General features: G+C 34.6%; 1 protein-coding gene across 12 annotated transcripts in view; it reads right to left on the bottom strand.

Annotated features, from left to right (window-relative positions):
• The window catches only part of RYR2 (ryanodine receptor 2), a 383,225-nt gene that overhangs the window by 108,402 nt on the left and 254,312 nt on the right, over positions 1–20,511 (bottom strand). For all 12 annotated transcript variants that reach the window (XM_085055535.1, XM_085055538.1, XM_085055530.1 and 9 more), the window contains 13 exons: positions 18,651–18,794; positions 16,221–16,494; positions 13,455–13,569; positions 12,740–12,872; positions 11,585–11,688; positions 10,079–10,214; positions 9,212–9,398; positions 8,624–8,729; positions 7,285–7,405; positions 5,854–6,023; positions 4,081–4,301; positions 2,983–3,073; positions 539–679 (listed from right to left, as the gene is read on the bottom strand). In XM_085055535.1, the coding sequence (XP_084911661.1) occupies positions 539–679; positions 2,983–3,073; positions 4,081–4,301; positions 5,854–6,023; positions 7,285–7,405; positions 8,624–8,729; positions 9,212–9,398; positions 10,079–10,214; positions 11,585–11,688; positions 12,740–12,872; positions 13,455–13,569; positions 16,221–16,494; positions 18,651–18,794 (1,943 nt within the window). The remainder of the gene's footprint in view (positions 1–538; positions 680–2,982; positions 3,074–4,080; positions 4,302–5,853; positions 6,024–7,284; positions 7,406–8,623; positions 8,730–9,211; positions 9,399–10,078; positions 10,215–11,584; positions 11,689–12,739; positions 12,873–13,454; positions 13,570–16,220; positions 16,495–18,650; positions 18,795–20,511) is intronic.

The raw sequence follows: 20,511 nt of genomic DNA, 5'->3' as shown, positions 1-20,511 counted from the left end.
TTGACTGTCCAAAGCACACAGCTAGAAGCAAGTCTTAATCTTGCTCAAGTAAATAGGAAAAGTGTTGACTTCACTGGTAGCAACATTAAACATTTTTCAGATGCCTGGGAAGACAATAAAGCACAGGAATATGCACAGCATTTCATAATACTTAGATTTTAAATGAAACTTATGAAATTTTTAGCAGGTTCAAATAATTACAGAATGAGCAGTAAATACATAGCATTCTGTACAACATAGAATGGATTCAAGGATGCTGAAACTACTACTACTAAACAGAGAAGTGTACAGATCTGTACAGATGCATCTCAAGATTATTGCTTTAATGATATAATTTTTGAATGACCAGATAAAATGGTATACCCACATTAAAATGGAAGCCATAAGAGGAAGATTTAAATTTACTAAAGCCTGTATTTTTTTCCCTTTGAAGTGGATGATGCAGTGTTGATAAAAGCTAGGTAAAAAATTACTGATTAAACAAAAAAGATTACACATAAGGATTTTACAGTAACAGATGGATACCAAAATTACTTACCTTTTGAGATAAAGCATCAAAAATACCCCAGAACAACTTTCTGGATAAATGAAGTTCTTCTTCTGAAGCAGCACCAAAGTTACCCCATCCACTTGGCAAACAATAATACTTCCAGCATCTTTCATAATGATTTGTCAGCAACTAAAAGAGAACATATTTTGAAAGCAAATACAAATGTAACTGCAGAGGTTTTTCCACTCTGGCACTCAAATACTGCACAGACACTACCAGAAAAGTTTCTATAGTTTTATCAATAAGCCATGTTATGTAAGTATTTTTTAAATCACTGGTGCATATGTACCCAGAATGAGCAAGTTTTTCATTTTTGTTTCAATACCATTTTTCAAAGCCTTTTAGAAAAATATTATAAGTCATAGTCAGTAGAGAGCTGATAGGATTCCTTTTTTTCCAGTCTGAACAAAGGTCAAGATGGAAAAATGTAGACATTCCTTGAAAAAAAGAAAGGGCTGGTGTGCAGAAGTGAGGATTTTGATAGCCAAAAAAATAATCTTGATGCTGCACTGCTCTTTTGTAATTGTAATGGATCAGGAAAAGAAAATACACGTAGTATATTTGTATATCTTCAGATTTAAATAATCTGTTAATATCTTTTAAAATTTTTGGCTGATTCAAATAATATTCAATTACACAATGTCAAGACAAGCTTGCTTTTGGACTACATGTGGATAATATAATATATGAATATGTTTTTAAACCTAGTCAAGAGAGTAAAGGTTGGTTTAGTCTTAGAGAAATCCCTGATGTAGCACTGAATATTATTTAAGAGGAAATTTCAAAAAGGCAGAACTATTTTAAAGAGTTTACACTATATGGAATACTGGAAAAACATTGCAGATTTGAATTCACATGCTGCTTAAAACCTGAGGCAATTTTTAACTGTAGGAACAAGCAAATGTATTCACTGCAGATAGCACAGCATTCTGATTTGCCTTCACTATTTTCTCCTCTCTTCCCATTCAATATTACATTTTCAGATGCCTGATTAGCTTATAGCTGCCTCTTTAGATTACTATAACTGGCTCGCCAGCACTAGCCCAGAAGGAATACGCAAAAGACTACAACATTTTCAAATCAGAAACACAGCAGATATGGGTAGGAGTCCCTTGTTAAATCACTGGAAATCAGTTTATTGTCAGTGAAACCTTTTAAAAGTTATAGGTCTATCTTCAGATAAAGAGTTCAATTTCCTCAGAAACTCCCATTAGTATTTTAGGTGTCAATGGACAAAATCATTTGACCATGCTAACACCATGTTCTCTTCACATGTGTATTCTCACAAGGCCTGACTAGCCAAAAGGATCCAATTATTACTTCCTTACTGTTCAGCAACAAGGGAAGCTCCCTGCAGTCATGACCCTCAGTATCATAAAATCTGTCCTTTTAGATAGACAGATGTCAAGGAGCTGAGTTTGTTTCTTCCCAAAAAAAGAAAAAAACCCTCAAGCACTATAGCCATACAGGAAGCACCAAGTTACTATTTGGTTTTAGCAGCACATAAAATGTCATAATGCATTAGAAGGGTCCCCTTCAGGGCAGTATACTAAATTATCAACTGTTTTTCTCACACATGGACACTGAAGAATGGCTGGTTCAGGATCTTTAGTTTGATTGAGAATTTCTGGGAGTGCATAACCAAATTATGAAGTCCTTGGCAGGACTTCAGCAGCAAGCCCTGGCTTTGAGACTAATGGTTTAAATTTCTCTTCTTACATCAGAGACCCAGATGTGTTCTTAAAGCATAAACATATATTAAATAAGAAAATACTAAGCATCTCATTCAAAGCTGTGGTAAGAAAGCATTAAAAAGGACTTCTGAAAAACAGTAGGTAAAGTGGGGAACCGAATGTTTATTAAAACTGATGATGATGTCTGAGGTATCTTTAAGGAATGTGTCATTTCAGAAAGGAAAATAACCTAACTATTTCGTATGCATTAGGAATCAGAATCGAAAGATATGGATAAACTTTTGGGAGCTGAAAACAAAATGGAACATTATTACTAAATATGTATTGCTTAGATTTCCAGGCATCAACAAAAGAAAAAATGTCCTTTTTCCAAAAGCAAGGAAAACCAATGCAGAGGACAAAAGTAAGGGTACATACAGACTGTAAATTGCTATGTTTTGTGAATTGGATTATGCCCCCTGCCCCCATGGGTTTTTCTATTCTGTTTTCACATGGACTGAAACAAACAGGAAATAATTAAAGGGGAAGGAAACATTAGACCTAGACTTCATAATTCCATATGGATGGATGTAAATTAGACTGAATTTCTCCCAAAGAAACAATTTATCCTTAAAAACTATGGTCTTAAATTATTGCAGAGTGGAAATTACAAAGATTACAGAGAATCTTCTCCATGCAGGTATTTTCTGTTATATTCTGTTATAAAGAATGCTGTTGAATACTAGTATTTACTTTTACCTTGAGAGGCATCTTTGCGTGTTCATTTAACAGAGGTACATCAAATACTAATCTCCTCAGCAAATGCTGCATCATGGAAGGTCGCAACTGCCTAAAAGCAGACAAACCATTTCAACAGGGTGTACCAGCACAGCTTCACGTAAATACTGTAAATACTTAATAAATAAATTAAAGCAACATATCAGCTCTATGCCGTTAAAATTCTTCAAATTCATAAAATAATAAGATTTTACTTGTGGCAGTATGGCACCAGGGGTGCAGAAGAAAGCAAACAAGTGCATACCAAAGAAAATATTCTGAACAAGTTGCAAATCAAATGTTTTGAAGAACCCAAGACAATATCTGCTCCATAAAGAGAGAAAAGCAGTAAAAAATAACACTGAAGTTTTAATAACAATGTTAATTTCTTGCAATATATCTCAGTATTGTAATATAAATATCTGTCATTTCTGAGCACATTTCCACACTATGCACAAAAAAAAAAAAATCATGGTGAAATAATTAAAAAACCCAAACCCTCTAGTGAACTGAAAGCCTAATGTTAACTTTCATTAGAACTTGAATTCATATTTGCCTAGTCAGCTTCTCATAATTGAGCTCATATGTTTATAAAAACTTGGATAATAATCAACTTTTTTGAGTCTACAGACAATTATCAAAATTTGTCCCATAGGTGTCCAGTAAAGAGACATAACACTACTAGACATTGATTAGGATTTCAAATGGAATATGCCATAAATAAACCTCTACATAGAATTGTTAAATTACTGAACATCTAAAAGTATTTAAATGGCAGTTCAGTGTACATATAATTCCACAGGTCCAGAGCTTTTTCATTTTGCAGTACATCCTCTTCGTTAATCACCAATTCAAAAAATGTGGTGATAGCAAAATAACTGAGGACTGAATATTAATGACTGCTGATTAATAAAACTACAGATTGAATACAATATATTAAAAAATACCACAATAATCTGATAGGAAAAAAAATAATCTTCATTTGTGTTACTGGAGGCATAGTTCTGCATTCCTCTATTATAAATGCCACAGGTTACTTTATCACTTAGCATTCCAGTACCGCCGAAAGTATTTTCTTACCCACAGATAGACAGCAAACACTCTTCAATAGAATCTCGCTGAGCTTTGGTAAGAGAGCATCCCTTTGAGAGTCTGTACACAGTGTGCAATAAGGAGTCAATGAGGGAAGCATGATGCTCCGTGCCAGCAAAAAGAGGAGCACATCTGGTCAAGAGAGGCAAGACTGCCGTGCAAAGGTATCGATTCAGAGCCAAAGCCATATCTGTAGCACTTAAAGCAGCCTAGAAATTAAATGGGACAGAAATTAAACTTGTTTCATCAGTGCTCTTACAAATGAAAAGAAATCATTGAGTTTGTTTAGTAGTTATAAAGAGGGAAATTTCCAAGACACATAAATGAGGATACGATATTTACCAGAAGCTAGATGCCTAGCTTCTTCTGCTTATAAAGTCTCATAGATAGCTTTTGTTTTGTTTTTAATGAAAGAAAACAAAAATAGTAAACGTGGCAATTCAAAAGTGAAACAATTTTCAATATCATTTTGAAGAATGTCATATTTGCTAAACAGAACACTCCAAAATCAGGTAATACAAGTCAGTATCTCTTTGATCTGAACAAGGCCGAGTTCCATGTGAGTTAAAAGTCCTCCCCTGCTCTTTCTTAAATATCAGGCAGAAAGCAACCTGGGGGTATTGATCCATAGCTGAACATGAACTTGTGCCCAGGTGGCCAAGAAGATTGAGGGCATCCTGGCTTGTATCAGCTGGTGAAGGATCTGGAGCACAAGTCTGATGAGGAGCAGCTGAGGGAGCTGGGACTGTTTAACCTGGAGAAAGGAGGCTCAGGGGAGACCTTACTGCTCTCTACATCTCTCTTTGTATCACTCTCTACAACTGCCTGAGAAGAGGTTGCAATGATGTGGGTGTCAGTCTCCCAAGTAATGACACAGAACAAGAGGAAATGGCCTCAGGTTGTAGAAGGGCAGGTTTATATTAGATATCTGGAAAAAATTCTTCATTGAAAGGGTTGACCAGCATTAGAACAGGCTGCCCAGGTAAGTAGTGGAGTCATAATTTTGGAAGTGTTAAAAAAACATAAATATGTTAAAAAAGTGGATATGGCACTTGAGGATATGGTTTAATGGTGAACATGGTGGTGGTGCTAGGTATACAGATGGACTTCATAATCTTACAGGTCTTTTCCAACCTTAACATTGCATGATTCTATGATCCTAAATTACAATATAATTATTTTTAGAAAACAATGTTGACATAGATGGTGAAATAGGAAAACCAAATTCAATGTCTTACTCTCATAATAGCTCTCTAAATCTAAGCTTTCTGGACCAAGACCACTAAAAGAAATTAGATGGAAATAAAATGCATAGGAAAAAAAAAGGCAGCAGCATTGAGGAGGAACTAAAATAGAAATGTTGGAAATGTAGTCATTTTCTAAATAACAGTGTAGGTGTCTGTAACAAATGCACAGAGATGAACACATTCTATCTATCTCTAGAAAGAGGCTCTCAGTCACATGCTTCATTGGCAGCTCATATGATTTTGCTTCCATAACACAAGCTCAGAAAGTCTCCTGAGGAAAGGCATTGCATCTTTTACAGATACAGTTATCAGCGCGGGCTCTTATCCAGTGAGCATTACTCTGGATGATGCATCTTCAAGTATTATCAAAACTCTGCAGCCACACACAGTTCAGCCAGTACTTGAGAAATGGAGAAGACGTGAATATAGAAAAAATGCTTTCTCAAGGGATGAAAAATGCTGTAGTGTTCAACAAGATAACGAAACCAAAATAAAAACAAACCGAAACCTTTACCGTATCTAATGAGGCAGCAGCACGAAGATCTGGCAGAAAGCCAACTTCAAGAAGATGTAGAAGAAAATCCTGGTCCTCAATTCCATAGACCCTGTCAAGGAACAAAACCATGGCTGCCTTGTGATCTGGGCAAAACCCCGCAGACATGTCAGGTTCCACCACAGTACCATCTAAAAGGAAGAAATAAGACTTCAGTGACAAAGACCATCCTTCATCAGCAGACTAGGCAGTCATGCTGCTGCTTGTTAGAGCTTTTGGGTCTCTTTTAATACCTAGGCATCTTCCCCACAGTTTACATACACAAAGGCAACATATTTGCAGTTAAATGAAAAATAATGCATAAGACAAATTCTACCCACAGAGACCTCAAAGTCCCTGCATGCTTTTCTGTTCATGCTTTGTATATTAAGGGATTCTTATCAGTTGATATTCTAATATGGTAAGTACCTAAAACATAATAATTAACCTACATAACTACCTAGCTCTTAGCAGAAGCAGACAGAAAGTAAAAATTACAAGAACTTTACATGAAAGATCCTGCAAATGTGGTATTGGTGAGCATATCTTTAATGTATGACAAATAATTAAGAATGTGCTAACAAGTCCTATCTATCTCAAAATTTTCAAAATATCTGAAAGGAATTCACTGAAATGTTTTAAAATTTTGATACTTTCATTTTGAAAAGCAAACAAATACTTCTGTGTCTATGAGGTGTTGTCTGCTACTGAGATCTCACCTATAGGTCTATCACTATTTGGAACATAAATAAGTAATGGTGCAATAGAACAATTGATCTTTTTATCTCTTCTACTGTAACCTATAGGACAATCTGAAGTGAGTCTCAACAATCCAGGTTGCATTTATATTGTTTTCTCTCCAGAGCTGCTAAAAAGCATATGTAATCCTTTTCACTTTTATATAGGTGCTTAAACAGCTCCCACTATTGCAGTCAATTTTATATAGGCAGAAAACACAAAGAAATGCATCTGCCTATGTATGTCACACCTATCTCTTCACCATAGTTGCTGCAGAACAACTCTGGTGTCTTAGTAAGATCTGCTAGAAACAATTGATAGGGTTAGAACAGCAAAAGCTAAGGATTATGTTACTGAGAAATGAGACTGCAATATTTTTAAATAGTTCTAAAACCAGAAAGCATGCATCTTAAAATTTCTTTCAAAAGTTGTAATAGATTTTCATAATTAAATTTAACAGGATTTATATCAGTGATTTAGGGGTACACAGAATTGTTGACTACAGCATGCAGAAAGATTTTTGAAAAAAGTATGAGATACATGATTTCTCTTCTAGCTCACATAATAAATAGTTGAATTTTTATAACATTTTTAAATACTGAAAGGAGTGCCAATATGTCAACAAATTACAAATCAAAAGAAAAGAATGGGAGAAAAAATATAGAACAACCTTACCTTTCGCTATGGTTGGCATGTGGAAAGCAATACTAATTACTCCCACCAAATCTTCGAGTGGAATCAAAGACCGTAGAATTGATCTGATTCTAATGGCTTCCCCTTTACCAGCATGGATTAGCTAATAAAAAGACAAATAAAAATTTAGCAAGATCTTTTTATCTTCTATACTAAAGAATAATGGCTCCCAAAATTGAATTATACTTAGCAATGTAAATTACATGCAATCTGCATCGATTTCTGAAGTTTGGATGCAAATGCAAAGTCTTAAAATCTACATGTTTCCTTATTAAACAAAACTAAGCTCATTTTCAGAACATAACATTAGGTACAGTTGGTGAACAAAGCATTAAAATGTAGCAGCGTATGGTGGAAGGGGTGGGGGTTAAAAACAAAAGCAGACTTTCAAATTTAAAAAAATGGTTTTCCATCCTGGTCAAATAAGATGATTTCAAGTATCCCAGCTGCTTCAGTTTTGTTTGATAAAAAAGCCAGCAAGACAGGAAGAAAACAAGATAATTTTTTTGTTCAAACAAAACAGGTATTCATACACTGATTTTATTGACCAGATATATCACTCTTCTCTCAAGTTATCAATCTCTGCACAAATCTGATACTGATCTATACTAATGTATATTAACTAGGGCACATTTCAGGGTGCAATGATAAACTATGTATAACTAAATTTCCGAAGAATAGTAATGGATATTGAATTATAAACAACAAATGTTTTCAAATAGTTTTAAGCTCTTACAAAATAGGTGGTAAGGGCTTGGTTTTTACAGTGTTTTAAATTCTTTTTATATAATGCCTGAAATAGTGACATCTTACCTTTGATAAAGTTTGTCAGTGTGAATAAAGATTTTGAGATATTGATGTGTATGTCCAAGTATAATGCTTATCCCTACATTTTAAAAGAATGCCATATAATACTTACATTTTTATAATATTTACTCCTTTCGATGAAACTTAAAAAGTCTGTTTAGAATAAGTATATGAAGAATAAAACTGTAATTTATAAAATATAAACCACTCTATGCTATCACAACAAATAGGAAACTTGAGAAATTTGTCACAATGGACAGTCAAACAAAAACAAACAAACAAACAAAAAAAAAAAAGCAATGGAATAGTTCCTTTAGAAAGAACAGCTTCTGAATATCTTTTTTTCCCCCTGTCACTCAGTAGAACAATACATTATGTCCACTAAGACACTATATAGCCATACCACTGCCTTAATATCTGATAATGCAATACTGTGAAAAAAATGAACAGCAAACCACTGATCAGTAAAATAAGTACGCCTTTACTTTCCAAAGCATGAAGACATAAAACTTACATGCATTTCAGGGGCACAACGTCCTAAGAGATCAATCAAAGCAGCATAAAAGGTCATGATTGCATTTCCCATGTGAATAGTGTCATCTTCTTGTTCTTCTATTTCACTGTAATTAGTTAAATGTTACAACAAATAAAAGATTTTAAAAAAAACAAGTTTTTTACAACAGTAATATATAAAGAAAATCTGCTCATAGGTGTAATGGAGACACAGAGAGTGGCTTCTATGAACAAATGGACTTACAGCAGACTAAGAATGCACTTTGTCCCTAAAAGATTGTAGCAACATCTGCATTGTAATCATCATAACCATTTATCTGTATCATTTTGCATAAGTGGACTGACTCTTAATGGAATGAAAAGGAACAAACAGAATTGCAGAGATGTCTTAATGTTCAGAGAGAGTTACTGAAATTAACAGTGCAGAGGAAGCATTGTTAAGCAGAAGATAAATATCTGCCTTACACAGAATCCAAGGAAGAATCCAACTGATAATTCACATGTTAAAACAAAAAAGTAATTTCATGTCTACGATTATAAAATAAACAGACAAATATTACGGCAATGTAAGCTATTGTACTGCACCTACAGGGTTTTACTGGATCCATTACTTGGGGAAGGTCCATCTCTTGTTGGATCTTCTGATATTTGTATTGCCTCCTCCATGGCAGCAAGCAACCCATTGCCTCCTTCTCCTCTTAGAGCTGGACCAAAACACTCAGGTCGGCGAATAAGCAGTCTGACTACAACATTAGCATTCTCCTCCACACTCTCTCCTACCACACAGAACAAATATCAAGATATAAGATTATATCGAAAGGAGTCCTGAAATGTAGTCAGAAAAAGGTACACAAAAGAGAAGAATGCATAGATACTTTTAACTACAAAATAGTTTAAATATCACAACAAAGTTACATATACACATACATGCCTCTACTACTGCAAGAAAAGCTATGAAATAAAATATGTTTTAATTCAAAACTTAATAGACTGCAGGAATTGACTACGCAGTAAAGGATGCTTAAAGCACCACTGAAACTACTGATTTTTAGTAAAGACTCACAGTCAAGTGGGAGGGTTAATGAGGGAACCAATAAAATTGCTGAACACTAAAACTGGACTATCTAAATCTTCATAAAAAGATAGGGGTTTGGCTCTGTATATAACATGAATTTACCACAGAAAGATTTAGGACTCTCTGCTCTACTTCCAAAGGAGATGTGGGCATTTTAAAAACTAAAGCTAGATCTAAAAAATGGGGTAGAGGCTCACATGACCCTATATGATTTCTGAAATGGACATTTAAGTTAATGCGCATCTTGAACTATTCGTCTCTTTCTGCAAATTGTTTTTTTAATTTACAATAACTAATCAAGTTGGATTATACTGCTATTTAAAATTACAAATTTATTTTATTATTAGAGGAAGTTATAAAATGTTTAGGTTTCTATTCTACCATTGCAAAAAACAGCAAAACGAAGAAAATCCAGATATCGTTCTCCTTCAACTGGATTCCATCCAATGTCTGGGTAGCCTTTACAAATCAACAGAGGACAACTCTGCAGTCCACATCCAGCCAAGTAGCGAACCACCTAAAACCAAGGTAAGATGAAAAAGATATTAATTGGGAAAAAGAAGGCAAGTGCAACTTCAAAGCAAAGCATCCTCATACATAGTCAGGATATGTTGTACACCATCTGTTATCCCTGACAAAACCATATCATGTGTTGGGCAAATCAGAAGAGCACCCTCCTTCTCAGTTCACTTTTCCAATCTTTTCCTACTCCTGCCAGAAACTGCAAGACCTTCCTATCTCAATTCCATCATTTCTCTCTCTAGAGTTATGCTTTGCTCATTCATCTCATTTCTCTTGCAACACTGAGCATTACAAACTAGTCAGTTTTGCAATACTCCCGAACTACACATCATCCGTAATAGAAAACACTTTTTTTTCTTTTATAAAGAATAAAAGGTCTGCTCTTTTATTTTAACCATTTGCTTTCACTTGCCTTTTTTTCCTTTTTTTTTAAACACACTGCAGTAACACTCCCTGTAATTCAGGACTATAGGCTCAGTAGTAGTTTTCAGTTGGCCTTTTCCTTTCTGAGCTGTAAGAATTGTAACCACAGCCTTTAGCCAGTTTAGACAACTTATTTTTGCTGACCACTTATAAGAATGGCAAGACTGAAAATGTTCTTTGAGACACATATGGTCCATCTTCCAAGAAAGGAACATCTACACTTAAATTATGCCATAGAGATGTTTTCATATGAACATTATATCATCTCCAGAATTTGAAGTCTTCAAAAAGAAATTGGATATTGCAATTCCTCTGTCTTACTTTCCTTAAGAAAAAGTTTTTGTCTACCTTGAACCTGTCTTTCCATTATTTAACCTGCTTTACTTTTCCACTACTGACTGAGTAACTATTATTCTATTCCTTCTTGCAGCAGCAATTTACATTTACTACAAAATGTCATAGGTTCTCTTGAGTGTTTTATTCTTTAGTGTAATTAATCCAAATTTCTTCAAACTTTTCTGAAACAGGCTTAAATGTTGGGGGGAAATATGACAGATATAGACAGGTATTTTTATGAAAATTTGCCATATATTATAACAAGTTGTCACAAAGATCCTAGTAACCCCTATTGTATTATATCACCACTGCATGTCACCATCCAACACAACAAAGATTTTAGCAATGAAGTTTTGTTGGGTATGGACTCCACTGTGGCAAAATTAAGAGTTGCCTTTGAAGCAATTCCTTTTGGCTACAACTGTGTGTGTAATCACCATAAACTCGGTTCAACTTTTCAGATCACCAGCAGAAAGAAAAACCAGATTCTCAGCCTTCCTCTGAAGTGTACCAGAAACTTCCAAATAATCTTGGATTTTGTTTACTCCAATAAATGGGTATCTTGTCCTCTCTATAGAAAAAAAAGTTGATGAAGAAGCTACCAACCTTCTCCAGATCAGGCTCCCTTAAAGCCAGAGCAAGCTCATTATTATCCATTACAGATGCTGCTGCAACATCTAAAGGAGTTGACCCTCGCATAGAAGGAGAGGCTGTTAAAAAAGCATTTCGTTATAACACCAATTTAGTAAAGCCCAACAAATTCATAGCAAATGCATTACCATTTTTAATAGGATGCAGCATTTTGTCATTAGTTGGCACACAGTCCAGAAACAACTTGTCTTATACATTCCTGTTCTCATCACACACTTTGTTTTAAAATCTCATTCTAACTTTCCTAAGTGACACTACCTAGAGAAAAGTGTAATAATGATTTTATGTCTAATACATGGACATGCCACCAAATCCATTGAAATAGAAAACATCTTTAATCTTTAAAATATAGGATTATAAATTATGTATTTCTTTTAAAAATGGCAGTAAATGTAGCACTAAAAAAAATCCACAGTTTTCACACTGACACTCCAAATGCATTTGATTTGGGCACTTCCTTTTCAAAAAGATTTTGAGCTTATATTTCTGTCCTATGCCTTTTCATTAATACATTTGTGATCACTTAAAAAAATTATTAACATGATTCCTAAATACTTATATATTGTCAATTACAAGTACTAAATTAAATAAGGATAAGTGTATTTCCTCTACAGCATTTCAGCCTAGAAAAGGAAAGCAAACATGTTAAGAAAGCTTCGAGGTTCGTTTCTGGGCATCTAATCATGCATGTCATCAAGCAAGTGAGTTCTGTATTTCTCCCACTGCCACAGGTGTATACTGACCAGTATACAGAGAAAAGTGTAGGGGTGCAGGCTTGAGCAGTGAGAGGTAAGCCTTAATGAAATGCGGCAAAACTTATTAATGATTCACTTTGTCAAAACAGTATTATACTTTGTTCCTCAAAATGAGCAAATAATCATTAAGTCTCTCTGAATGTTCAGCATCTAAAACAAACTGTACTAAATTAGCTCAATTTAGTGCTACTGTCAGGGGAGTTGTTTGGAATTAGCAATACAGTTAATGAAGATATTTTGCACCAGAAGAAGGAAAAACTTCAATACAGAGCGAGTAAACAGAGAGATGCAGAAAAATACAGGTGGTTTCATATATAAATCAGCAAAAGGTTTTAAATTTTATTTTCATACTTACCAAGGCCAACACTGCTGTTTTCCAATAAATAGCTAAGATGATCAAACATAGCTTTTTGATTTTGCCTGCTGATGCGGCAAAAATAACATAGAAAACGACAGCAGTTTGCCACCATCTTTGGGAAAGTTATTTCCTAAGAAACAAATAGAAACAGACTGAAGTTCAAACTCTAAGACAAACATATAACATGCAAAAGATCATTTATGTAATGCCTTTTAATGTATTAATATACAGCTGTTGTAATCATTGCCCCTCAGAGAAGTTAACTGTTTAGGTTTCTCACTGGAATCAACAGGACTTTCTCAGAGAGTTAGTAACACTTTAAGCCTCAAAGACTAAGGTCTAAGCTTGCAAAACAAAAGTGGGATCACCCACAGCTTGTAGATTCAAACATGAAAGAAGGTGAATACTCAGCTTCATAGAGTAATACTGACTTGTTTTTTAATTAGTTAATAAAAAGATCTCAAGATCTCATTTTTAAAATACAGTAAGTGTAGAAAGTGCAACAGATTTTTCTTTAAAGCACGTGAAATTACAATGCTAATAATACTGTCCTTTGGAATGGAAGGACAAATTATTCTAAAAAACATAGCCAGCTATTATGCTAATGGAAATTAGTAAGAGGTTATGGTCCCAGTACCTCAGTGCCTTATAGGAAAAAGCTTTGAACATCTGTATTCTAAACGCTCTGCCTTCTAACAGAGAATTGCTTTACCTTGGATTCTCCTCCACCAAGCACATTTACCATCACTTCCATGACAGTTTCATGCATGCCTAGAGCTCTCATGAGATTTGGATGTTGGTAAAATACTTTATTATTCATGATGTCTCTACAGGAAAACAAAATAAAGAATGTTATGGACCAATAGTTTACCTATTATGTTATTTGCAAAGCTGATTTACTGTGCAATTCTTCACCACCAACTGAAGTAAAAAATTACATCAGGGACTTTTTCCATTGAGTTTCAATCTCTCCTGTATATTTTTCTATATGCATTGTGAAAGAACGTGACCTTCCTTTTCCCATATTGTAATTACTGCACTAATTGCCCCTTGAATACACTGGAGTAGGATGCTCTTCTATTCTCATTAGAAATTCCATTCAGATCTAAAACTATGTTCTGACAAAAGCATCATAAAAACTGCTATATTATTTTTAATTTAAAATTCAATTATTCAATTTTTTTGACACTAAATTCTTTTTAGATTATATAAACTTTGAGACATTTGCTATCTGCCATTGAAAGCAATAAAAAAATCATAGGGTAAAGAGATATCCAGCTATCTTGTAAGTGTCAAAAACAGAAGCTGCACAAGTATTATTCATAAGTTACTGTTCAGCACAACTTTTCTACACATTTCATCAGAACAGATTTGCATACTTAAAATCAGACTTTGAGATCATAAAGTCAATATTTTATTTGACATGTTATATCCAATAAAAATGTCTGGTGTAAAAAGTAATTAAATTTCTAAAAACTCTAACGAGTCTTGAAATCAAAACAACCCATAAACAACTGTGAAAGCAATTAGGTCATGGGAGAAAAGGATTAGCAAGCCAGTAGAGAAAATACTGTTGGCAACTGTTCAAATTTCATTGTACATTTTATAGTAGTCTTTTTTTTGCTTTCTGACCTTAAACTCCTACGCTCAGGCAAAGAAAGCCTTTTAAACGATGAGACATGAAGAAAACTATTTGACACTATCAGTTTTGGACTCCCAATAAGTTTTTTCCCAAAACCTAAAATTGAACTTTGTATCAGGGATGATAGAGGCTAAGCCCTGCCTACAAAAGCTATCTCATCTCCTTTCTGCAATAATGCTTCATGCCTGGAAAAAGACCTCAATGGTATCAATCTTCCAAGCCATTCTAAACTCTCATTTGTCTGCAGCAACTTTCTTTTACAGAAAGCAGTACAGAAAGTCAAAAAGTCACCTCAAGGGCTGGCCAGCAACATTGCTCTACTTTGCAAAGTACATCCACTTTCAGTGCTCTGTTTAACTGTGGACTGTATTATAAAATGTCACACTTAGGAAAAAAGTCTTAACAGCATTTCTGAGGAAACTGAGTTTTAAAGCAAGAATGAATTACACTTCAATTTCTCAGCTGAAAGAAAGGAATTCCACTCACAGCAAAAAACCTGGCATTACTAAATAGGTGTTGGAGCTCAGGTTAGCCTATAAAAGGCTATAAAAATAGCTCAGCTGGGTAACCTAAAAGCTAAACAAGACTTTATAGAGATTAGCAGAAAAAGTGATAGGAAGAGGTAGCAAGAGCACTAGCTTAACTTACAGCAGACTTTTACATATCAGCAAAAACACTGTTAAAATTAAACAGATTCAGAAAATCTTAGTTTAAAATTAACAGTAGAAAATGTTGAGAAAAAAAGTATAAGAACTAAGCACGGAACATGACATGAAAAACAAATCTAGTAAATATTAATCCATTTTAGCCTTCATAAATGAAGGAAATGAAACAACTTCAATTTGTACAGAAAGGGAGATTTAGAAATGCCAGTACTTTGTGTCTCTTGACCAATGCCAGACCTTCCCTTTTGCCAAAGCTTTAGTGTGAGTGCACTGAAGACTGCAACAACCATGAAACATTGATGAGACCTGCTGGTAACCTAAGTAAGCATTGTTCATAATGACAATACAAAATCATGTATACACATTGTTTGGATATTTGAAGTTCTCAGTCAGCCAAATAAAAACAAAAACAAACAGTATTTTGCACAACAAAAGCATCGCTTCTCCTTGCATTCCTGGCATTCTTTATACAATGCTGTCTTTGGATCCCATTGCTCTTGCTGACTGGAGATTTCCAACAGATCACAGCTGATGTCTAATATCAAAAGATATCTCTTGGGAAAACACGAGTGGAAAAAACCAACCAATCTCTTTCCTACTATAGATTATCATGTTTGCTTTGCTGTTTTCTCCTATTGAGCTCTTTATTAGCCTATACTTCACTATTACTATCCTATAATTAGCAAAAATAAGATTGTGTGAACTACTTCATGGTTCAAACATACAATCTACATTTAGTTCAATAAAAAAGATGGCAAATGTACAGGATGGGTAGGCACAACTCCATTTGCCATGTGCTGAGGGAAATTGTATGTGTCAAGAGACAATAGTAAGTGTATTCATAAAAAATGGATAGTATTATTGACAGGACTCTTCACAGCCATACTATTTAAAATATAGTAATGTGATAGATTTTGATATCATAAAATATTACATACATGTTTTCAACTTTGCTTAGAAGTCTTACAGATGTCAACTGCTTCTCCCCCAAAATGATACATATAATGCTACAAAGGCTTTATCTTACAGCTGAAGATACTACACAACTGATAGCAATATCTGCATTTAAAAACCATATTCGGATTCAAACTTCATGTATAACCTTGGCCATACCCATACAGCAAGTAAAAAAAAATTGTAAACAAAGGGAAGTTACACTCCAGTTATTTACCCTAATCCACGAATCATAAGCTTCTCCTCTTCCTTCCCCATTCTGACACTAAGCAAGGAACGGATTTGGCCAAGAGATGCCAGAAGATTGATTGTATCTTCCACAGACACACTATTTATGGTGTAGGTCTTTGGCAGAGCTCGAACCAGGCCACCAATACCATCATACTGGCGATGCAGCAATACAAACATGGCCCTCACTAGCTCCGGGTCTTCTATCACTGACTCCTGGGCCCAGCGTACCATCGTGTCTGAAATCAACTGCTGAAGAGTAGCTGTGAAGGAAGTAAATAAATCACAAAATTACTATTAATTGCTCATCTCCTTACTGCTGGCCCCTCAGACATGAATTGGAATTAATTCAATTCCTAAGAAGCACTTTTTTCTTGGTATTTTTATAGCAGACTACCAAAGAAAAATAAAAATCACACAAGAGAAACAGAAATATTTAAAATTAAACACAAAAAATTATGAAGATGCTCACAAAGTCCCCAGGTTTATTTCTACATAGTGCTTTCAATATTTTTCCATTAATTCAGGTCCGATGGCTTTTTTATCCTATTATGAAGTAAGGCTGAAACATTATACTGGTAGCATCTGGAAATGCTGTATTATTTATTTACATGTCTAAGCTGTGTATCCACTCCAAGTTTTATAATGTACAAAACAAAATACTGAACTTATTCCTTTGCCAAAGCCAAAGGCCTTTCAAAAGAGATAAAGACACTAAAATCAAATAAATAGCAAGTCATCATTTGCATATTTAATTCAGTCTCTAATGCAGAAAGAAACCCATATCTGGTAGTGTCACTGATAATCTTTATTAGTTGGGATATATGAGTGTTTTGGAAAAGATATGTTAATATAGATGAGCTATATAATCTCAGTTAAGATAATTCCAGGTTAACTCAAACAAATAAAAAGCAAAAGTACTTACAGAAAGATATTGAAAAAGAAGGATTTTACATAAAAGAAGGATTTTACAGAAATGTTTAACAAAGATAATTTGTGCTAATACAGGAAAAGGGGAGGAAAGAGGAGTAGTAGTGTATTTCATTGCTACTGTCCAAGCATGGTACTAGAGGTGTTTCCATTGACACAGAGTATAGCATTCTTTAAGAACAAAACCACTTTTAAAATAAGGAAAAAGATGAAATATACTTGGGCTGATATTTCAGAAGGACTGAAATAATTAATAACAAGAAGAGACACAATGCTCAGTTTTTTCGATGGGGTTTGTTTGTTCTGTTCTTTTTTTTTTTTAAATGAAGAATCCCAGGACCAAACCATCACTTGGTTCCTATTTTGATAACTTAAATACTGCATTTCACCTACCTGTGGGTCTGTTTGTTTAATATAATGGTCTTCCTAGCTATATGAGAGAGAATGAGGTTTTACAGGGCTTTTAAGATTACTACAAGAAAGAAGAGGAAGCAATAAGATTCATCGCCACATTCTGCATGGACCTAGCCTCTAATTATCACTGCCTGATAACTAAAGTAACAGCTATAAACTGCAAAGCTAGAAGGCACACTTTTAGGAGATCAAAAATATTTCCTCACTAAGGTAATACTAATACCTGAGAGCTAAAAAGCCATCTCATTATAAGTACCCTGGGGGAACCTTCTCATGCTGTAACTTTAGGAACTCACATTAAGCAATCAGGGTAAAAGGCCAATCTCCCTAAGAATTTTGTGTAGTCAATGATCAAAATCAATTTTTTACCCAAGTCTGAACACCTAAACTGTGTGTCCAGAAATTCACTCCTGCTAGTAGGGTAGCAATATAAAAAATAAGGACATTTGAAAGTGCCACATACCACAAAAGAGGGGGAAAAAGATAAAAATAATAGTAACACTGACAAATAAAAGAATAAATAAAATTTAAATAGTTTGCACCAACTGCAGAACTAGGATGTCATTGGCAGTGATTCTTATCAAGACAGAAAGGCAGAAAGTATCAGAAAAAATTACAGAAGAACAGTCACAGTCAGCAAATCTTGAATTTTAGGTTGGGTGGGGAGGCTTCTGCTAATTACAGTATAATTGCAGCGTTTTCTTTCATGTGGTAATCTTCATGCAAATACTGGTTTGAAGCTGCTGCAACTGAGGAAGTTCTCATAAATCAGGACCTTGCTACAATTTTTAGGTCTGTACTAATTTCACTAAAAGCAAGATATATTCTGAAAAAATTATGACTTGAAAACGAATAAAGGACAAAAATGCCAGTAGAAGAAATTTTCCACTACATCCCATTGGGAAACCAATCTGCCAAATAAATCCATCTGTGCTTGTTTTGAGCATCAAACTTTACGGTGCACAGATATCTCACTAAAAATCCACCTTATTTTGAAAATGTGTGAAGGACTTCCAGGTCTGTTTCTTTCGCCTTTTGGAATTAAGTTACAATAAGCTGATTTAATTTTGCTTACAGGATGTCTTATCATCATCATCAACTGTCTTCTCAGCTTGTTTCTTCTTCAGATATGTAACTTTTTCCATAAGGTATAGGAGGCGACCCCTAATGGTTGAATCACTGTTGCCATCCAAGGTTCCATCTTCATCTAGCTCAATTCCTAAAATAAAATTTAAAAAATGCACTAAGTAGTGAAAGAATACAATTAATCAAGCTACAGTCATACTTTGTATATTATGTGTACAAACATAATTAAGGTAAACTGTTGTTCTGCTCTGTTAGAGCTCTGAGAGTTTTATATGGGACATGCTTAACCAGCATTTGGAACAAGTATAGCACAGGCACATGTGCCAAGCAGGAAAGTGCAGATAAGGATCATGTAACCTTAGTAAACTGGCGTATAAATTGTGTGATGCTATACATAAAAAATGCAATAAATAAATTTCCCCCAGTATGCATTTTACCATGCTACAGGATGCACTGATGCCTGTGTTTTGGTCATATGTAGCTCTGAAGCATAGATATAATCCCTACTGATACAGTGTAGTTGAAATGATAACAATAAAGATTTTTATGTAAAACATATAAAACAGGTGAAAGTACAGGAGTTACAAAAAATATATTTTCTAGTGATCAGTCAGAAGAAAGTAGCCACCGTCACAATAGAGTGGTCTTACTGTAACAAGCTATAAAAATGTAAAACAAATTAATATGAAGATTCACAGAATCACATAACAGCTGAGTTCAGAATGAGCCTTTAGAGTCCAGCCTCCCTGCCCAAAACTAGTTCAACAAGAGCAGGTTTCCCAGGACCATGTCCGGTGAGGTTTTGAATATCTCCTATGATGGAAAGACTCCACAACCTCTCTGAGCAACCTCTTCTTGTGTTTCTTCACCCTACTGTAACAAACAAGTAGTATTTCCTGATTTTCCATTTGTGTCAGTAGACATTTCTGAGGAAAGTCTGTCTCAGCGTTACAAACTCTCCCTGCCCAACAGGTATTTATCAACATTGATACCATCCCCCTTTGAGCTTTCTCTTCAATTCAAACAACCCGAGCCCTCTCATTCTCCCCTCGTACAAAAAAACAGATCAAGAATTTACTGTCTTTGATGACTCCTCCCTGGACTCACTCCAGTATGCCCATGTCTCTCTTGCACTGAAGAGCCCAGTTTTTCTGCAACGCTACTTTCTAGTTTGGTCCCTAGCCTGTCCTTACTGCAGAGGATTATTCCTTCTCAGGTGCAGGACTTTAAACTTCCCAATGCAGAAATTCATGGCATTCCTACCAGCTCATTTCTCTTATTTTTAAATTTATTCATTCAGGCATTGTAGAGGAATTAAAAATCTTGACCTGTACCTATTACTCACACTAAGTCCAAGTAAAAATGTCATTCAACTATCTTCTAGATTTTTTAGTTTCCAAAATAAGTTCTGAAGTTAAGGGCTTTGGGGGACATTCTTTAGCAGTCTTGAATTTGATAGGATGTTTCTTCATGACATAACATCATTCTTCTCAATTTATTGCATCTGGTTCTAGTTGTCTAATTTTTTGTATTAGGTGTAGTTCCATTTCCATGAGAAGTTATTTTGTTATACTTTGTCATAACAGAGCTATTTACTAAACTAAACAATCATCAATAATTTCATATTTCACACTAAATCATATTTTTTAAATTATTTGGATAGCAGTGACACTCAATGACACTAATTAACAGTAAAGATACTGAAATGTCTTATCAATTGGAACACAGAGATGTCCTGAAATTACTCAAATGAAATGTCTGTTTTCCCACATTTACGCTGTTCCCTGAGCTCTAGTTGTACTTTTTTGATTTGCAAATTTTCAACATACTTGTCTTTCAACCATTCCACA

Source organism: Lichenostomus cassidix, chromosome 3, assembly GCF_008360975.1.
Source record: "Lichenostomus cassidix isolate B80296 chromosome 3, HeHo_3.0, whole genome shotgun sequence".
In the NCBI taxonomy this organism is placed as follows: Eukaryota; Metazoa; Chordata; class Aves; order Passeriformes; family Meliphagidae; genus Lichenostomus; species Lichenostomus cassidix.
This window is presented reverse-complemented; position numbering and strand designations above follow the sequence as displayed.